Source organism: Carassius gibelio, chromosome B24 (assembly GCF_023724105.1).
Source record: "Carassius gibelio isolate Cgi1373 ecotype wild population from Czech Republic chromosome B24, carGib1.2-hapl.c, whole genome shotgun sequence".
Lineage (NCBI taxonomy): Eukaryota > Metazoa > Chordata > Actinopteri > Cypriniformes > Cyprinidae > Carassius > Carassius gibelio.
In genome coordinates, this window is record NC_068419.1 from 22,640,562 (window position 1) to 22,656,083 (window position 15,522).

A 15,522-nucleotide genomic window follows, 5' to 3' on the forward strand; every position below is an offset into this window, starting at 1 on the left:
TCTAGACAGTCTGATGACAGGAAAGTTAGTATGTTAACTGACCACACACAGAATCACACACAGGTCATTCATCATGCTTCTGACAGCCAACTGACCCTTGAAGAATGGATGAGTTCAAAAATGAATGCTGCACTTTTGCATTCCTTGATGATGCTCTTTACTCTCATCCTTTCTGTGATCGGACCCCTGAAATGATTGTGCCTTTTTTTATAATCTTAAGTCAACTTGTTATAGCCATGTACTTTAAAGTTACCATGAAAACAAACAACTACATTAGCATCTTGCTTTTGCAGATGGTCCAATGGAATGTTAGAACTGGTGAAATGGCATGCTGTACACACATTTTGTCCTATGGCTGTGTGGAAGTGTGTTTAACACTTTCAGCTATCAATTGAAATACATTTACAGAGGAATGCTCAGCTTTTATCTCTCTTAACCCACTTATCTTATCACTGTCTGTTTCCTTTCACTGCTTAAGATTCTTTCTGTCTACAAACTAGTTGACTCAATAAAAATTGTGTTCCTCCAAACCTTTATGGGTTTTTTTTTTCTGTAAAGAGTTTTGTCTAAATAGCTTCTACACCAAAGGGCAGTTCACAGTGATCCAAAATGTAAAGAAATAATCTAGATTAATTTGAACTGTTAAAAGTTAAAACAAAAATATGTTGCATTTTGCTGATTATCAAAAAAAAAAAAAGAAGAAGAAAAAGAGAGAAGCCACTAGAAGTTGTTTTTGTCAGTTTTGCACTCATTCTAGGGTTTTACATTAATTACAAAATTTTAACTGTTTATATAAATAAAATGTACACAGAAAAGCTATCTTTTTTACCCTGTCACACTCAACATGAACAAGTGTGGGGAATACCGGGGACAATTTTTGGTCCCCATGAGGGCAACAGCTTATAAATCATTCAGAATGATTGGACCCAGTGTTTTTTTTTTTTTTTTTTTAAATCTAAAAATGCAGAAAGTTTTGTGTGAGGGGTAGGGGTATAAAATCATTATGTCCTAAGGAATGTCCCCATAAAGAATGGAAACCAGTACATCTCTCTCTCTCTCTCTCTCTCTCTGTGTGTGTGTGTTTGTGTGTGTGAGTAATGGACTATCAGTGATTGGACTGATGAAGGGAAGGGAAGGGGGTGGCTGGCATTGGTTTATGTCGCTTTGATGCATGCTTTTGTGCCCCGCTAGATAAGATTAGCCACTTAGAGATAACAACTCACAGCCATCTTATCAATCTGAATCTCACCAGACACAACATAGTGTGTGAATTTGTGTGTTTGTGATTTCTGAAATCAGTTTCCATAACATAAACATCTAAGTTATCTCTCTTATTTTAGTAAGTTCAGTGAGTATCTCATCTTTAAAGCATTGCACCTGACCCTGACCGCAAGCATCAGTTTTCTGTCTATCGGTCTGATGTCTGTGATCTCAAACATCAGAGAACTCCTTTAAAAATACCTAAGATATGTGATCAAGATTTTACACAAAATAAAACTATAATCAAGTTCAGCATACGGGCTATAGTGACCTGTCAAACATGCCAACTAATTTTCAGAGGAAGTTGCTAAAGGCAGGACAAATTGTTGCTAAATGTTGCTAGATGACAACTGCAAAACTGCATAGATATACACTATATCACTAAATCTAAAAAAAAAATAAAAAAAATAACAATCATATTATATATATTATATATATTAGATTATATAGCTAGATATATGATTATGAATTTGAATAGTTAATTTAGATTTGTTAGTATAACGAAAATTTACCTGTGCTACTCTCCAAGAAAAGTCTGTAAAATAGGGCACAATGTACTGTGATAATTTGAAGGCATTTTCTGTATTGTTTTTCACGGGTTTTCCATTTTTCTACAATGTTGAATATTAAACGGATTCAACTAGTACAGGTACAAACTAATAAAGTGTTATGATAAATTTACAATTATTATTGAACAGTTGCAACTAGCAACTTAATTTACGTGGTATGTGTTCTATAGACAAATTTGATTTCCTCTTTTCTGTGTAATTTAGAACAAAAAAGAGTGCCTTTTATCATTTGAGTCACAGTTGCTTAAAGCTGCCAAATTAATTTAAAAAATATAAAAATTTGTTGCTAGGTGATTTTTGAGGTAGCTAGAGTAGCCTGAAATGTTACTACAACAACAAAAGGAGTTGGCAACACTGTGATTGGTAGCAAACATTAAACTCCTGCTCGTTTTCCTCAGCCTCTTGCGGTTATTTTCTGTGTCGTTAGGGGTCATGCTTTGGCCATAAAATGCCTCGATTACATAGCGCAAGTTCATTTATTATTTTGTGGTGACATTTATAGAAAAAAGTAACTTTAATCACTCGGATAATTACCAACAAGCCTTTATGGTATTTTTTCACGAGCGAATATCGGTCAAATGAGTTTCCAGCATACGAGTGTTTACACGTCTAGCCTTAGCCTTAAGCAACACAACTAGAACCCTTTTGTTAGTCTATAATAGTCCCAACTAATAATATTCAAATCAGTGCATGTAGCTTACACTATAGTTAAGTAGTCTAGTTTGCGTTCTGCTGTAACTTGCACGTAAAAATAAAAAAAAAAATAAAAAAAATAAAACATGGGTTTTTGGTGGCCTGCATGGTTTGTGTCTTATCTAGCCAATTTCATACCAACGTTAAACTAAGTAGCCACTATTTTAACTCTTTTTTTTTTTCGACTGGGCGGCAAGACTAGAACGCTGTTGTTTTAATAAACGATTATGAAACGATGAATGAAGCTGCCTACATGGCATTGTCGTCGATCCGCTAAAAAAACATAAGTCGAATACGGCCGGGTCGCTCGTAGACAAACCGTAGACACCTGACACCTGAGATTGTCATCTACATTGACAAAGAAGACACGTAGACGTGCAGGCTACGTAAAGACGAGTTTGAGGATGTTAAATCTGTCTGGTAAAGCTCCACCTCTGGACGCGAGCACTGGGGCGGGCTCGAGACGCGTCTACCTGCTTCAACTCCGTTATTTAAAAGCCTCCGAGACAGACGCGCTGTCCACTCAACAAACACGCTCAGTAGGGATCAATCAAATCAAAGACCTGAACGGAGAAGATATATTATAGCCCGTGAGGAAATAATTTCTTGGAAAAGTGACGGATAACTTTTTCTTTATTCGTGGTTTTGAATTATTCACAGTAACTTCACATTTGATGGGACACTCAGAAGTTTCCAGCTGTCTTCTGTCCGGAGCGAAGCTTCACGCCGAAGAATTGATGGAGATTTTGCGAATTGAAAAACAACCTGGACGACAGCTGCATTTGTTTTGCATAGGATAATACTGCTTTACATAGTTTACAGTTACAGCTCAAAGGGGCTTTACATCTTGATGCCATAGAATATAATTTACAAGAACTTTATATTAAACGATCTCCTCTAGTGTTGTGAAGAACCTAGAAACCAGCACAGTTCTGAAGACCCCATAATGTAGTCATGAACCATGCAAGCAAAATGGTCCTTTATAAGAAAATTGTTCTTTGCTGAACCTAAGAACCATTGAAGAACCTAGCTGTAAGATCCTATGGCTTGAAGCAGAAGAGAAGAGGGGAAAACGTTGGCTTCCAAGTGATTTTATATTTAGAATTGAATACACCCTCATCATCATCACAGACTGGATGTAAAGATGACAAGCGTCTGGTTTGCTCTGCTGGGCTTCTTGTGGAGCTTTTATTTGGCAGGTAGCAGTTCTGCACTAGACGGATCTGAGCTTCAGCCCAACTTCATCCAGCGGAGGTTGCGGACTCAGGAGAAGAGAGAGATGCAGAAAGAGATTCTGTCCATACTGGGACTGAACCACAGACCCAGACCGCATCTGAACAGCGGCAAACATAATTCAGCACCCCTCTTCATGCTGGATCTGTACAACAGTATGTCCACTGAAGAGAAGAGCGATGTGGATCAGTACAGATCACTGTTCACCACCACACGACCCGCTTTAGCTTCACTTCATGACACAGAGTTCCTGCATGATGCAGACATGGTCATGAGTTTTGTCAATTTAGGTAAGATCAACTTTTACATTTCCTTTTTCACTCTTGTGTCCATTTTGATACACACGGTGACATCTCAGTACCAATCCAGGGCTTTAAAATGAAACAATAATCTATTAAGAATTTAAATAATGTTTTAATCATTTAACTGCTTGATTTAAGAGTTCTGATGCGCAACTCGGTGATGTTTTGTTCAATTAAAAAGGTAGCACAAGCACACTTTTCAATTTAACAAAAATGTACGGTAAATGATTTTTAGATACTGTATAGGATATAATTTAATAAATTAAAATATAGTATTCAGGCACATCTATGTTCATAGTTAATGTGATGATCTACACCTGTGTTTTCTCTGTTAAGACATCTAACACCTGTTTGAACTTGAGGAGAACTGACTTCATACATCCACTTAAAAAAAGTTTTCTTAAAACCATTAACATTTTATTTAGTGAACAAACACTCTTTTTAAATTTTCTTGTTTTTAACATGCATGATATTTGCTTTGACTATATTTTATGGCTAAAGAAACATTTTTTAGAATAGCTTAAATATGAAGGCTATCATTCCAAAATGTTTATTATTGTTATGCTGCTTGGAGTGATAATGTATGATTTTGTTTCACATTTTTTTCTGAGGCATTAAAGAAAAACTTTCACTAGATTGCAAACTGTATTGTCAAGGACGGTTGAGCTCATTAAGAAAAAATATAAATTGTATTTTGCACATTTATTGTAGTAATTAAATACATTGCAGTACCATAGTATATTCATTGGTACCAGATGAATGATGGTACTTCTCAGTAGTTTTTTTTTTTTTTTTTTTTTTTTTTGCGAGGTTTATTGGATATCACCCTTCAACACTTTTTAAACTGACATCTATCAAGCTCATAGTGACCCTAAGCACAGTGTCAAACCACGGGTCTGTTTATGCTCAGGGACTCTGTGTGGTTTGCTTCAGTAAACACAGACCTCATTAATGGAGGGAGTATTCGTGTCCAAGATTCACTTGTTTATGTGAACTTCCCTCTACAGGGGCCAGGAGTTGCCCAATTAAGTTAATTATAACAATACAAACTCTTCTGGCTCTGCTCACTGTAGCTGTGGGCCAATTGTTGGGTCAGTTGCCAGAGATGCTTTTGTGTGAGTTGCGACATTAGTTGTTGGCTGGGTTTATTTCAAAGCTCATTTGTCTCTTTCAGTCTGTTTTATAAGACAATAAATGTGGTCTTTCTTGATCTGGTAGCGGTTTTCTGAAATCAGTTGATGGACACGTTATCGGGCTCTGCTTGGAAGCAGTATTTCATATCAACTGACCAGCAGTTTGTTACCTAATTCAGTCTTGAAGTGGCTTTTATATTAGCAGTGTGTTTCAGCGACTCATTTCAGTCAAAGTTATTGGAAATACAGTATGTGGACAGGACAGATCATTTTGCACTTGTAATTTAATACGGTTTTGTTCTAGACTCTTATAAGGGAAGTCATATAACTTGTTTTATGTGATTTGTCTATGATTCAAGTGGTGATTCTTCATGGTCATTTACAGCAGTCATCTGTCTAGATCTCCTATGACTAAGCTCCAAATGTAGGAGAAAAAGGAACAGTATCGGCATACAGAAACTGACCAGTGTTGTATCACATCCAGAAATAGCCAGGCTTTTTCTCACAGACATTTGGATAGTCAGTGTATCCTATGTGAATCATCTTATGACTGTCGGAACAGTAGTTCAAATTTCCTTTTTATGGTGTGGCTTCATAAGTAGTCAGGATTTCCGCCCTAAAGAGAAACAACACTGGTACACTGAACACCATTATTATTACCTAAATATTTAACAAAGACATTGCCATTTTCACATTTTTAATGTCACCGTGGAGCTCAGTGTTTGGCAGAATGTTCATACTTTATTTTTTTATTTTCTTACAAAATACAAAAATTAGAAAGCATCATAAAAGGGTTCTAAACTGTGACTAAAATGGTTGCATTTGCGACCAAAAACATAAAATTTCGAGTGAAGTTTTTGCAACTGGGCCTTTGTATTTAAAAATGTGCATGTGATGTCTTTTTTTCTGATTGTTTTGTGATCACATCTTTTGTTATTTTCATGTATTAAACGCATCGAGTCGATGCGCATCAAAGTTTTAGTGAAAAGAAGTTTAAAACTGTCCTCATCTCTGCAGAACCGCATCATTAACACACACCTACATAATGCAGTTCAGTTGTGCAACGCATGAGAGAGAGAAATTACAGAGACGTGCATGTAAAAGTGCACAAAAGCCGTATAGTTTGTGCACAACTTGAACAAACTTCAACAGGTAACGCTGTCAGCTTTGTATATATTGGCAAAATTGTCAACAATTCTCATTTATAATGATTAAAGAAATACGCTACCATTTTTCCATATTCCACTATGTTCTTCCCTCATCTTAGATGAGTTGATACGTACCTCTCCTGTCTTAGTGTGTGCCCTCAATCGCTGTAGCACTCGGCGCCAGTATGCTAGCATTTAGCTTAGCACCATTCATTCCTTAGGATCCAAACAGGAATGAATTTAGAAGCTACCAAACACTCCCATTTTTCACTATTTAAAGACAGTTACATGAGTAGTTACACAAGTAAGTATGGTGACAGAAAATAAATAGTGGCGACTTCCTAAGCGGAAAAAAACCATGTCTATAATGAATGGCGGAAAGGCAATTTGCAGCACTTCGACCTCTCTGCAAAAGTTTTGTAATGTATGGGTGTTAAGCCCACACAGATCTGGCGTTTTTGGAGAGTTGTAAACAATATTTTTTGAGTGGATAAATCTGTAAATGCCACCCTCGCGTTTTTGTGTGGAAAGCGAATCCGTATATTTTAGAATTAACATCAGCCCACTTCTCGCCCCTAGACACTGCTATTTCTCATAACACCAACCAAAACATGAACAAAAACTGAACGATTGCCTTTTTATCAACTAACATTAACACTGATTGATTATTAAATTCATTGTTCCATGTCCGTTTGTATACCGCGCACAACGTTTATGCTTATAGTTAATTTTTAGTGTATCTCTGTGGCAGAATTACAGCACCACATACTGGTCTGGCATGTAAACTACATTGTTTTGTGTCAGTTTTGTGGGGACACAGGTATTTCTTTAGGAAAAAAGATTGGATTGGGAAAGCTCTGGCTTCGTGTGGACTTAGCCTCAGTGCACGTTTTTATCATGTGTAAAATTAACATGGCGGATAAAAGCAGCTTGTTTTTTTTTTTTACAACAAATATATAATTTAGGCGTGCTACTTACATAATTCAGGTGATTTTTAAAGCTTTATATGCTGTTGGGGTAGGCCAGTTTCAAATCACATATTTGGCACAGTGCATTTGTCTTGTCCTCACTCAATTTAAAGTACTCCCACACAGCTGATGTCTTCAGCATTTTGTCTTCTTTTCCAGATGAACTGAATCATGACATTCATGACGTTCACTCATGGGGAGTGTTGGGAGTAACCCATTACAAGTAACACAAGTTACATAATCAGATTTCTTTTTTGAAGTAACTGGTAAAGTAATGCATTACTTTTTAATTTACAAGGAAATATCTGAGTTACCTTTTCAAAAAGGTAATGCCAGTTACTTTATTTTCCCATTTATTGACTGACAAGTCTCCTGTCCCCATATTGGGAGAAATCAGAAGTACAGAGGTGTTGTGTGTGCTGTATGAAAATAATGCAGTTCTAGACTAAATGTCAATGTGCATTAATTTATCCCACTCACAAAATAAAAAAAAAATGTATATTGAGTATTCATCAAAATTCACGCAAACCTGCATTAAATATGTTAACACAAATGTATCTAATCCCATTTTATTAACTAATGTCCTGGCTGCTGACCTTTGATGATTCAGTTCAACCGTACTAATAGGCAAAAATGACTTTAGATTACTTTTAGTTTTTTTGTTTTTCTGAAGCTTGTTGAAACTTCTTCACCTGTGTTCTACTGTACAGACGTGAATTTACTTTTTCTTCAGCCTGAGGTTTATTCATTACACTTTTTGGTGTGAAAGGGCTTTTACATGCTAGGGCTTTTACTGCTCATATTTAAAAAGTATCGCGAAAGTAACACAGAAGTAGTGTAACGCATTACTTTCCATAAAAAAAGTAACTAAGTAATGTAATTTGCTACTTTTTTAGGAAGTAATGCAATATTGTAATGCACTGCTCATGGGTGCTTCAAATTCAAGCATGAATAAAAACCATTTTGGGGGGAATACCAGGTGTTCAAAAAAATACAAATAAAAAAATGAATAAAAGATATGAATATTCAAATCTTAAAATGTAAAATCGAATACCAACCCAACGAACGAATATTCAAATAATCTAATATTCTGGTCCAGCCCTAGTACTTAGTATGGAAATACTATTATATTACTATACTATTATAAACAATATTCTATAATATTACAACATTACTTTGTTAAATGTGCTTATTTGTGATTACACATTTATAATGATGAAGTTGCAATTTAGCACATTTAAAATATATTATCATAAATGTAAAGCCAAATAACACTATGTAAATTATAATCAAATCAAAATAAGTTCTTCTCTTTATTATTATTATTTATTTTTTCTGGTCCCCATGTCTCCAGAAAAACTCAATTATACTCGAATGTCATGCCATAAGAATGCAAGCATGCTACATGCAGGTGTTCACTTGAGCCGAACTCTGAGTTTGACAGATTTGAGTTTGAGAAATCTTTGTGACAGATTCAGGAGAATTCAAAGTTCTTGATGTTCCTAAATCTTCCAATTCTTCCTGACCAGTCTTGCTCTGTTTATAGAAGGGTAGAGGATGCCCTAAGCTCTTCTTGGCCCAGAGAATTTTGAGGAAACTCCCATCTGTTGTTTGCACTACTAATATTGTGTAATCCAGTAATCCAGGGAAAATCCATGGGGAAAAAAGGATTCATGTTTTCTCTTCTTTGGTCCATCATTGCCTTTTTCCACCTGGATCTTTTGTGCTCACTCATATTTCCTCCTGTAACTGTCTCATACAAACATATAAGCATTTTTAAACTAATTCTCTTCCACAGCATGTCTTAACTAGAGCCCAGCTGTCATTTTCCCACTTAGCAAAGTCAACAGCCACCCAAGAGAGCACAGGTAAGCTTTCCTTTAGGCCTGTAAAATAGTAAAAGTGACCCACACACAGAGTTTTAGGGGGTTTCTCAGGAGCTTAGCAAGGTCTAGAGTCTTTACAATCTTAGCTTCTTATTACTGTATGAATCCTGTATTTTACAATGCGCTTTCATTTCATTCTTCCGCTCTTAATACTGTCTTTCAGTGTGCTGAGCTCCAAATCTGGGCTGAGCTGTTTGTTTTGCACAACAATATTCCTAATGCCATATTTTATCAAATAATGAGTTGACCGCAATCGATCAATGAATCGTTTGATGTTGGCTGGTTATGCACAACATGGATGACCTCTTCTGATAGACCGTCAGTGGATCACAGACACAGGAGGGTTGTATCACTTCTAGTCTGCATGCGGGCGTTAACATGGAAATTAAGGAAGGAATTTGAGTTATGCCTTAGCTTCGTAAAGAAGGAAAGGGATTTTCTCGAGGGTGACTCAGCAGACTGATAAGAACTGTTGAAAGCACGCAGCAAATGAGACTAATGGCCAGGCACAGATGAGATCTGCAGTCATTTTTGCACTTATTTGGTTGAAAATTTGGCAGAATTCTGAATTGACATAATGTGGAACCTCAGCACTGCATTTTTATTAGCACATTTGCAATTAGTCTTTTAGCAGCAGCTTTTCTTCCAAAGTGACTAAAATTTGGTAGCTGAGAGCATTATCAGATTAGCCATCATCTCAAGTCATCAAGAGTTTGACAGTGAACTATTACATTCTCAGTGCAAGTACCTGGTCCTCATGTGCACAATGCATGTTATTCCACCATGAGAATGAAATAACCTGCTCTGCCTTTCATTCTTTCTGTAATATAGAGACCAACACCATCCAATCACTTTGCCATATATTAAGTCCCTCTATGTTTTTTTTTTTTTTTTTTTTTGAATATCCTGATTCCAAAGATTCATACATACAAGTAAATGTATACAGAAATCATATTTCATATCTGTCCTTGAATCACCCCAATGGAATATTTATAATTATTACAGGTCAGATTTTGCAGTAATTATCAATTTTGTGTAATTCATCCATACATGGTTATCACATCTGTACACAAAGAGAAGGAGGTAAATTTTTTGCTATTTTACAATTTTTTTGAGAAAATATAATATTTCTTTATTCATGAATAACGAAATAATGAAGGACAGTACTTGATTTTAACACTTGTGAATTAAAAATTGGTCATTGATAAGACATCAGCGAAAAATCAAAGTCAGTGAGTTAGGTTTTTGATGAAAAACAACACACACAAAAAGGTTAACTTTAAGCAATTTTATGTGTGCAGGCCAAGAAAGGTGTAGTTGCAATACTTATCTTTAAACATTGCTTTTTCTCTGCCTTTTTACACATGCTCCTTTCTTACATTCAGAAATTAATTAGTTTTGTTGGATTGTTTTGTTTTAATGAACAAAATGGCTTTTGTTGTTCTTCTCTTTTAGCCTAAGGCCAGATCCCCTCGTTCTCTGAACTAAACATTTTTGGACAGTGATTATCTGACAAGGAATGCAAGTTTTAATCTCAGTTAAACAGACACGCTGAAGTTGATGATTGTGAGGTCAGGAGATAAACTTTTTTCAGGGAATGTCCTTTTGCTTCAGTCTTAGCTGTGAAGTCCTGATGCTATCTCTGCGTCTCACGCCATAGCCGTCAGACATGCCCCCACGGCCATCACGGCGATCAGTTCTCAGGAATGTGCCGTTTTCTGCAGGTAGCTGCTCTCTTTGACTGAAGCATTTTGTCTTATCAGAGATCATATTGAATAAGGAATAAATAAGGATCTCAGGACAATAAAACTTGCCGTGCAGTTGCCTCTGGGCTGTGAATTCGTCAGATAAGAAGGCGTTTGTTAAACCGATGTGAGAAGATACCACAAACCCAACATCTGATTACATGATAAATCACTTGTTGGATGGATCACATCCATGTAGCCACTTAGAAGTCTCACGTCAACATCTGAGTAATTACCCACAGAAGAAAAAAGGGACCACACCACCACCCCCTGCTTATTCCTTTAAGCCAAGTGTGGTATTTTTCTCTTTAGCGTGCTGATGGCCTGACGTCAAACACTCTTAAAGCCAAGGCTTGAACCAAGTCTGTGCTTGAAAGTGAAACGCTCATGCACAAAGTTAGAGATGGGTGGACAGCAGAGCGTGACCTCCCTGACAATCCTCTTGGGTTAACTTGGTGAGGTCACAGCTGAGCCATTAACCACTGGGTTCTGGCCTACAGGTATGAAATACAATGTTATGAAATAGAATGTTATGAAATAGAATATTAGTCATGTTGATAAAAAAAAAATAAGACATTTAAATGGATTAAAAATAATAAGAAAAATAAATAAAGTTTATCTAAAAATGATCATAAACATGTCCATCACATAAATAACAGACACACACACACATTTGTTTTTGTGAAAAGTAGGGACATCCCATAGGCGTAATGGTTTTTATACTGTACAAACTGTATATTCCATCGCCCTTCACCAACCCTACACCTAACCCTAACCCTCACAGGAAACTTGTGCATTTTTACTTTCACAATAAAACTAATTCTGTTTGATTTATAAGCATTTTGAAAAATGGGGACATGGGTTATGTCTTCATAAGTCACCCTCTCCTTGTAATACCTGTGTGATACCCATGTCATTATACAGAGTTGTGTCCTGATATGTCACAAAAAACAAGAGCACACACACATATATATTTATATTGCAAATGTTCACAAAAGAAACAACACAATTTGATTTAAAAAAATAAATTATGTAATTTGTAGACAAGAATCAATAGCAGAGCCATATCAGGCATGCATGTAAGATTAAATGTATGCATATTTTAAAATATTATTTGCAAATAGTTCAAATGGATGTGTTTGTAATAAATGTTTGATTTAGAAATGTTTCTCTTTTTCTTATTCTCTTAAATCCTTTTAAATGGCATTTAAATGTTATTTAAATTACCTTGACTAATATCATTCTTTATAACATTATGTCATTTAACATTCGATCATAAATCAGTTACTAGTAAATGCTACTTTCTTCTCTATTTTTCTTCACACTCCTTCGCTGTTAAAAACAAAGTGTTGCTCTGGAATTCACGCTTGGCTTCTTGTACTCACACTTCCCTTCCTTGATTTGAATTTGATTAGAAGCTGAAATGATTATAATAGCATTTTATTTGTATGTGATTTTAATGTTATTTTGGGTACTTTTACAATTATAAAGGATGTTTATGTAAAATGCTAAACAGGTGTAGTAATTAGCTTATTCTAAAAGTGCTTAAAATCAAATATTCGTGCCTCATTACATGACAAAAATTCACATTATATTGGAATTGGAAGGTATCACAAACGGTCACTGGTTGTTTACGGTGAGTTTTTAGTTTTCGTATAGTTTTAATGTTATAAAGTGTCATTTGGTGAGTATAAAGCATATCAGAATCACAGGGATGCCACAGTTTTCTTTTGACAATGATGTTCTTGTCATCTTTTCTAATTAATGGCAATAGTTACGTCAAAGAAACAGTGAGGACTTTGCCTCCTCATTCCAGAACACCACTGCACACCAACGGTCTGTATAATATATTATAAAGGTGTTCCATCCGCATCGGTGGAAGAATGCAGACATTCAAAAACTATTAAAAGAACTTAATGTCATGAAAATGATTTAGTTCCTCTGTTTCTAAACACATCAACCCAATTCTGGAAGAAACCTAACCCTCACTCATATTGTACACACACACTCTCTCCACCCATGGCGGAATGTCACCCAGTGCCCTCCATGAGTGAATAGGAAATGTGTGAGCGCTCTTGATTTACGGCTCCACTGTTTTCTTCAGGCAGCAATGAATGTGTCTTCATTTAATGGTCAGTAGCACAATGAAGTGTCTCGTGGTGTGCTGAATCAGTCATCTAAAGAGGTTACATTGTTTTAACTTTTAATAACAATCAGACAAAGTGCAAAAAAAAAACTTAAGCCGAATGTGCTAACCTTGAAAAACATACAAATATACACACACACACTTCTATTGTGGCAGGCGGGAAATTAAGCATTAGAGCTATACTTATTTACAGTATGTACAAGATGTTGGACTAGTATCGAGTTTGGGATTGGTTAGCGATTTTACTTACAACGTGTCCTACCAAGAGTTTCCAGGAGGAAGAAGCCTATGGAAGGGGATGTCAGAATACACACAATCAAAGAAAGAGAAAGATTTTGGCTGTTGTACTTGCTGCTGTGGAATGCAAGCCACCAATATTTTGACTTCTCCTTTGGAAACAGCTGCGTTTCCTTTTTCAAAGATATTTTTTCCTTATTTATCAGATCCCTTAGGGGAGATCCATCTCTGCTGTCTGACACAGACTTCCTCCTCTAAATCTGTGTCTCCAGCCAGCCCTGAGCTCACACACACCTGCTGCAGCACACACAGATGGCTCTAACAGGTCTCTCAGCCTGGCATGCTTACACAGACATACACACACAGGTAGCCCCAGTTGTAGGAGACACCACATACAATGCCTCGAAACAAACACCAGAGGTATTTCAAGACCAAATTTGCCATTCGACCCCCTAAGTGATGGAAAAAAATACCACCTTGGGGTGCCTCAATGGCCAGAATTGGTCCCGTAAGGTTTCAAAACCCTAACCCTAATCTTTCAATGTGGGGTAGACGGTATACCACCAGTGGAAAATTTCCATTTTTGGAAATTTTTTCATATACTATTCAAACAGAGGTTTGTCAGTTAAGGTGAATGTCGTAGCATGCAGTTTGTGTAGGTAGCCAGACAAAACAGAGTGGGTTACTTTTGGTATGAAACGAAGTCTCAGCTTTCAAATTATGTCATTTTTTAAAGAAATTCAAACTATACATACTGTTTTGTGGCAGATGACTATAGAGCTTCAGTTCAAGTAGCACATGAACTGATCATCATTTCCTCTTTACTAGTTATAGCATGAAGTAAACATGAATAAACATCAAAAGGTATCTGGTTTCGACTGCGGAAAGATGTCAATACACAATTTTTCAAGTTCAAGTCCACCAAAATTAATCTACTCTCCTGTCTGGTTTGTTTGTTGGACAAAAAGTCTGATTCGGTTTTATGTTTGGTCAGATTGCCTGTCATTCAAACTCCCAGTGAACAGTGAAGGCTCAGTTGGCTAAGGGATTTTCTTATGTCAAGCAGATTCTTTCTTTCTTTCTTTCTTTCTTTCTTTCTTTCTTTCTGTCTTTTTTTTTTATTTATTTTTTTATTTTTTTTTGTGCTGCAAGTGCCAAAAACACTATATGGACTTCCAATACCAACACCATAGTTACCATTGATAAACCAGTCAGAGAAGACTGGGCTTGTCAGAATAAATTGCTGCAGTATTACTATACTATACTATGGAAGCCAATGGGAACCAACAACTGTTTGGTTACCCACATTCTTCATTTATATATGAGTAAATGATGACAGAATTTTTCATTTGGGGTAAACTATTTCTTTGAAAGCTGTGAAAAAGAACTTGATACAGTATTTTCACACTCTCTGACATGTGACATTTCTGAGACAGAGTGGAGCATGCACAAGGAAAGCGCACAAACAAATAAACACATGTAAAATGTAATGTATGTTGGTGAAGGAGGGGCTTTAGTACTTATTGAGGAAATTACTTATTAATAAACTAGCATCCTTCAATTCATCCTTCCAAAAATGTTCCATTAAACATTATATACTGGTAAAAAAAAAAGAGTATAGAATAAATGCACTGTAAGTCGCATTGGATAAAAGCATCTGCTAAATGCATAAATGTAAATATAATTTAAATTACAACAAAAAATGGCTGATTTACCAGAGAAGTCATGAACGGGTTATTTTGTGACAGTTAATATTCAATTTATGGCACAACATCTTCATTTTTATGGTCTGCAAACAGTGATTAATGGCTGTGCAACTCCAAATGTGGTTGATTTACGAGGCACATACAGGTATTATGCAAGTTGCCGTTGTTGCTCATTCTCCAATATTAGAGCCACAGAGGTTGGTTTCTCCAAATAAAATAAGACTCAATACACACCTAAACCATCAAAAACAGTAGTGAGCATTTACATACTGTAAGCAGTTAAAAACAGCCGAATAATTATTAGACTTTTTTACTTACACTAGAAAGCCTTTTATTACTTTTCGCTGTGGAATCAAATTTGGTGTAATGTAGCTGGTTTCTAAAAAAATGTATATTGCAACAACCACATTTTAGCAAAGAATAACACTACTGAATTTGTTACTTTAGCCTATTCTGCTCAAGATGAGAAAAAAAGAGTGATGGATGGCAGTACCAC

General features: G+C 36.0%; 1 protein-coding gene across 2 annotated transcripts in view; it reads left to right on the plus strand.

Moving 5' to 3' along the window:
• Positions 1-3,012: 3,012 nt before the first annotated feature.
• The window catches only part of bmp6 (bone morphogenetic protein 6), a 46,116-nt gene continuing 33,606 nt past the window's right edge, over positions 3,013-15,522 (plus strand). For both annotated transcript variants that reach the window (XM_052596535.1, XM_052596536.1), the window contains exon 1: positions 3,013-4,045. In XM_052596535.1, the coding sequence (XP_052452495.1) occupies positions 3,667-4,045 (379 nt within the window). In that variant the 5' untranslated portion in view covers positions 3,013-3,666. The remainder of the gene's footprint in view (positions 4,046-15,522) is intronic.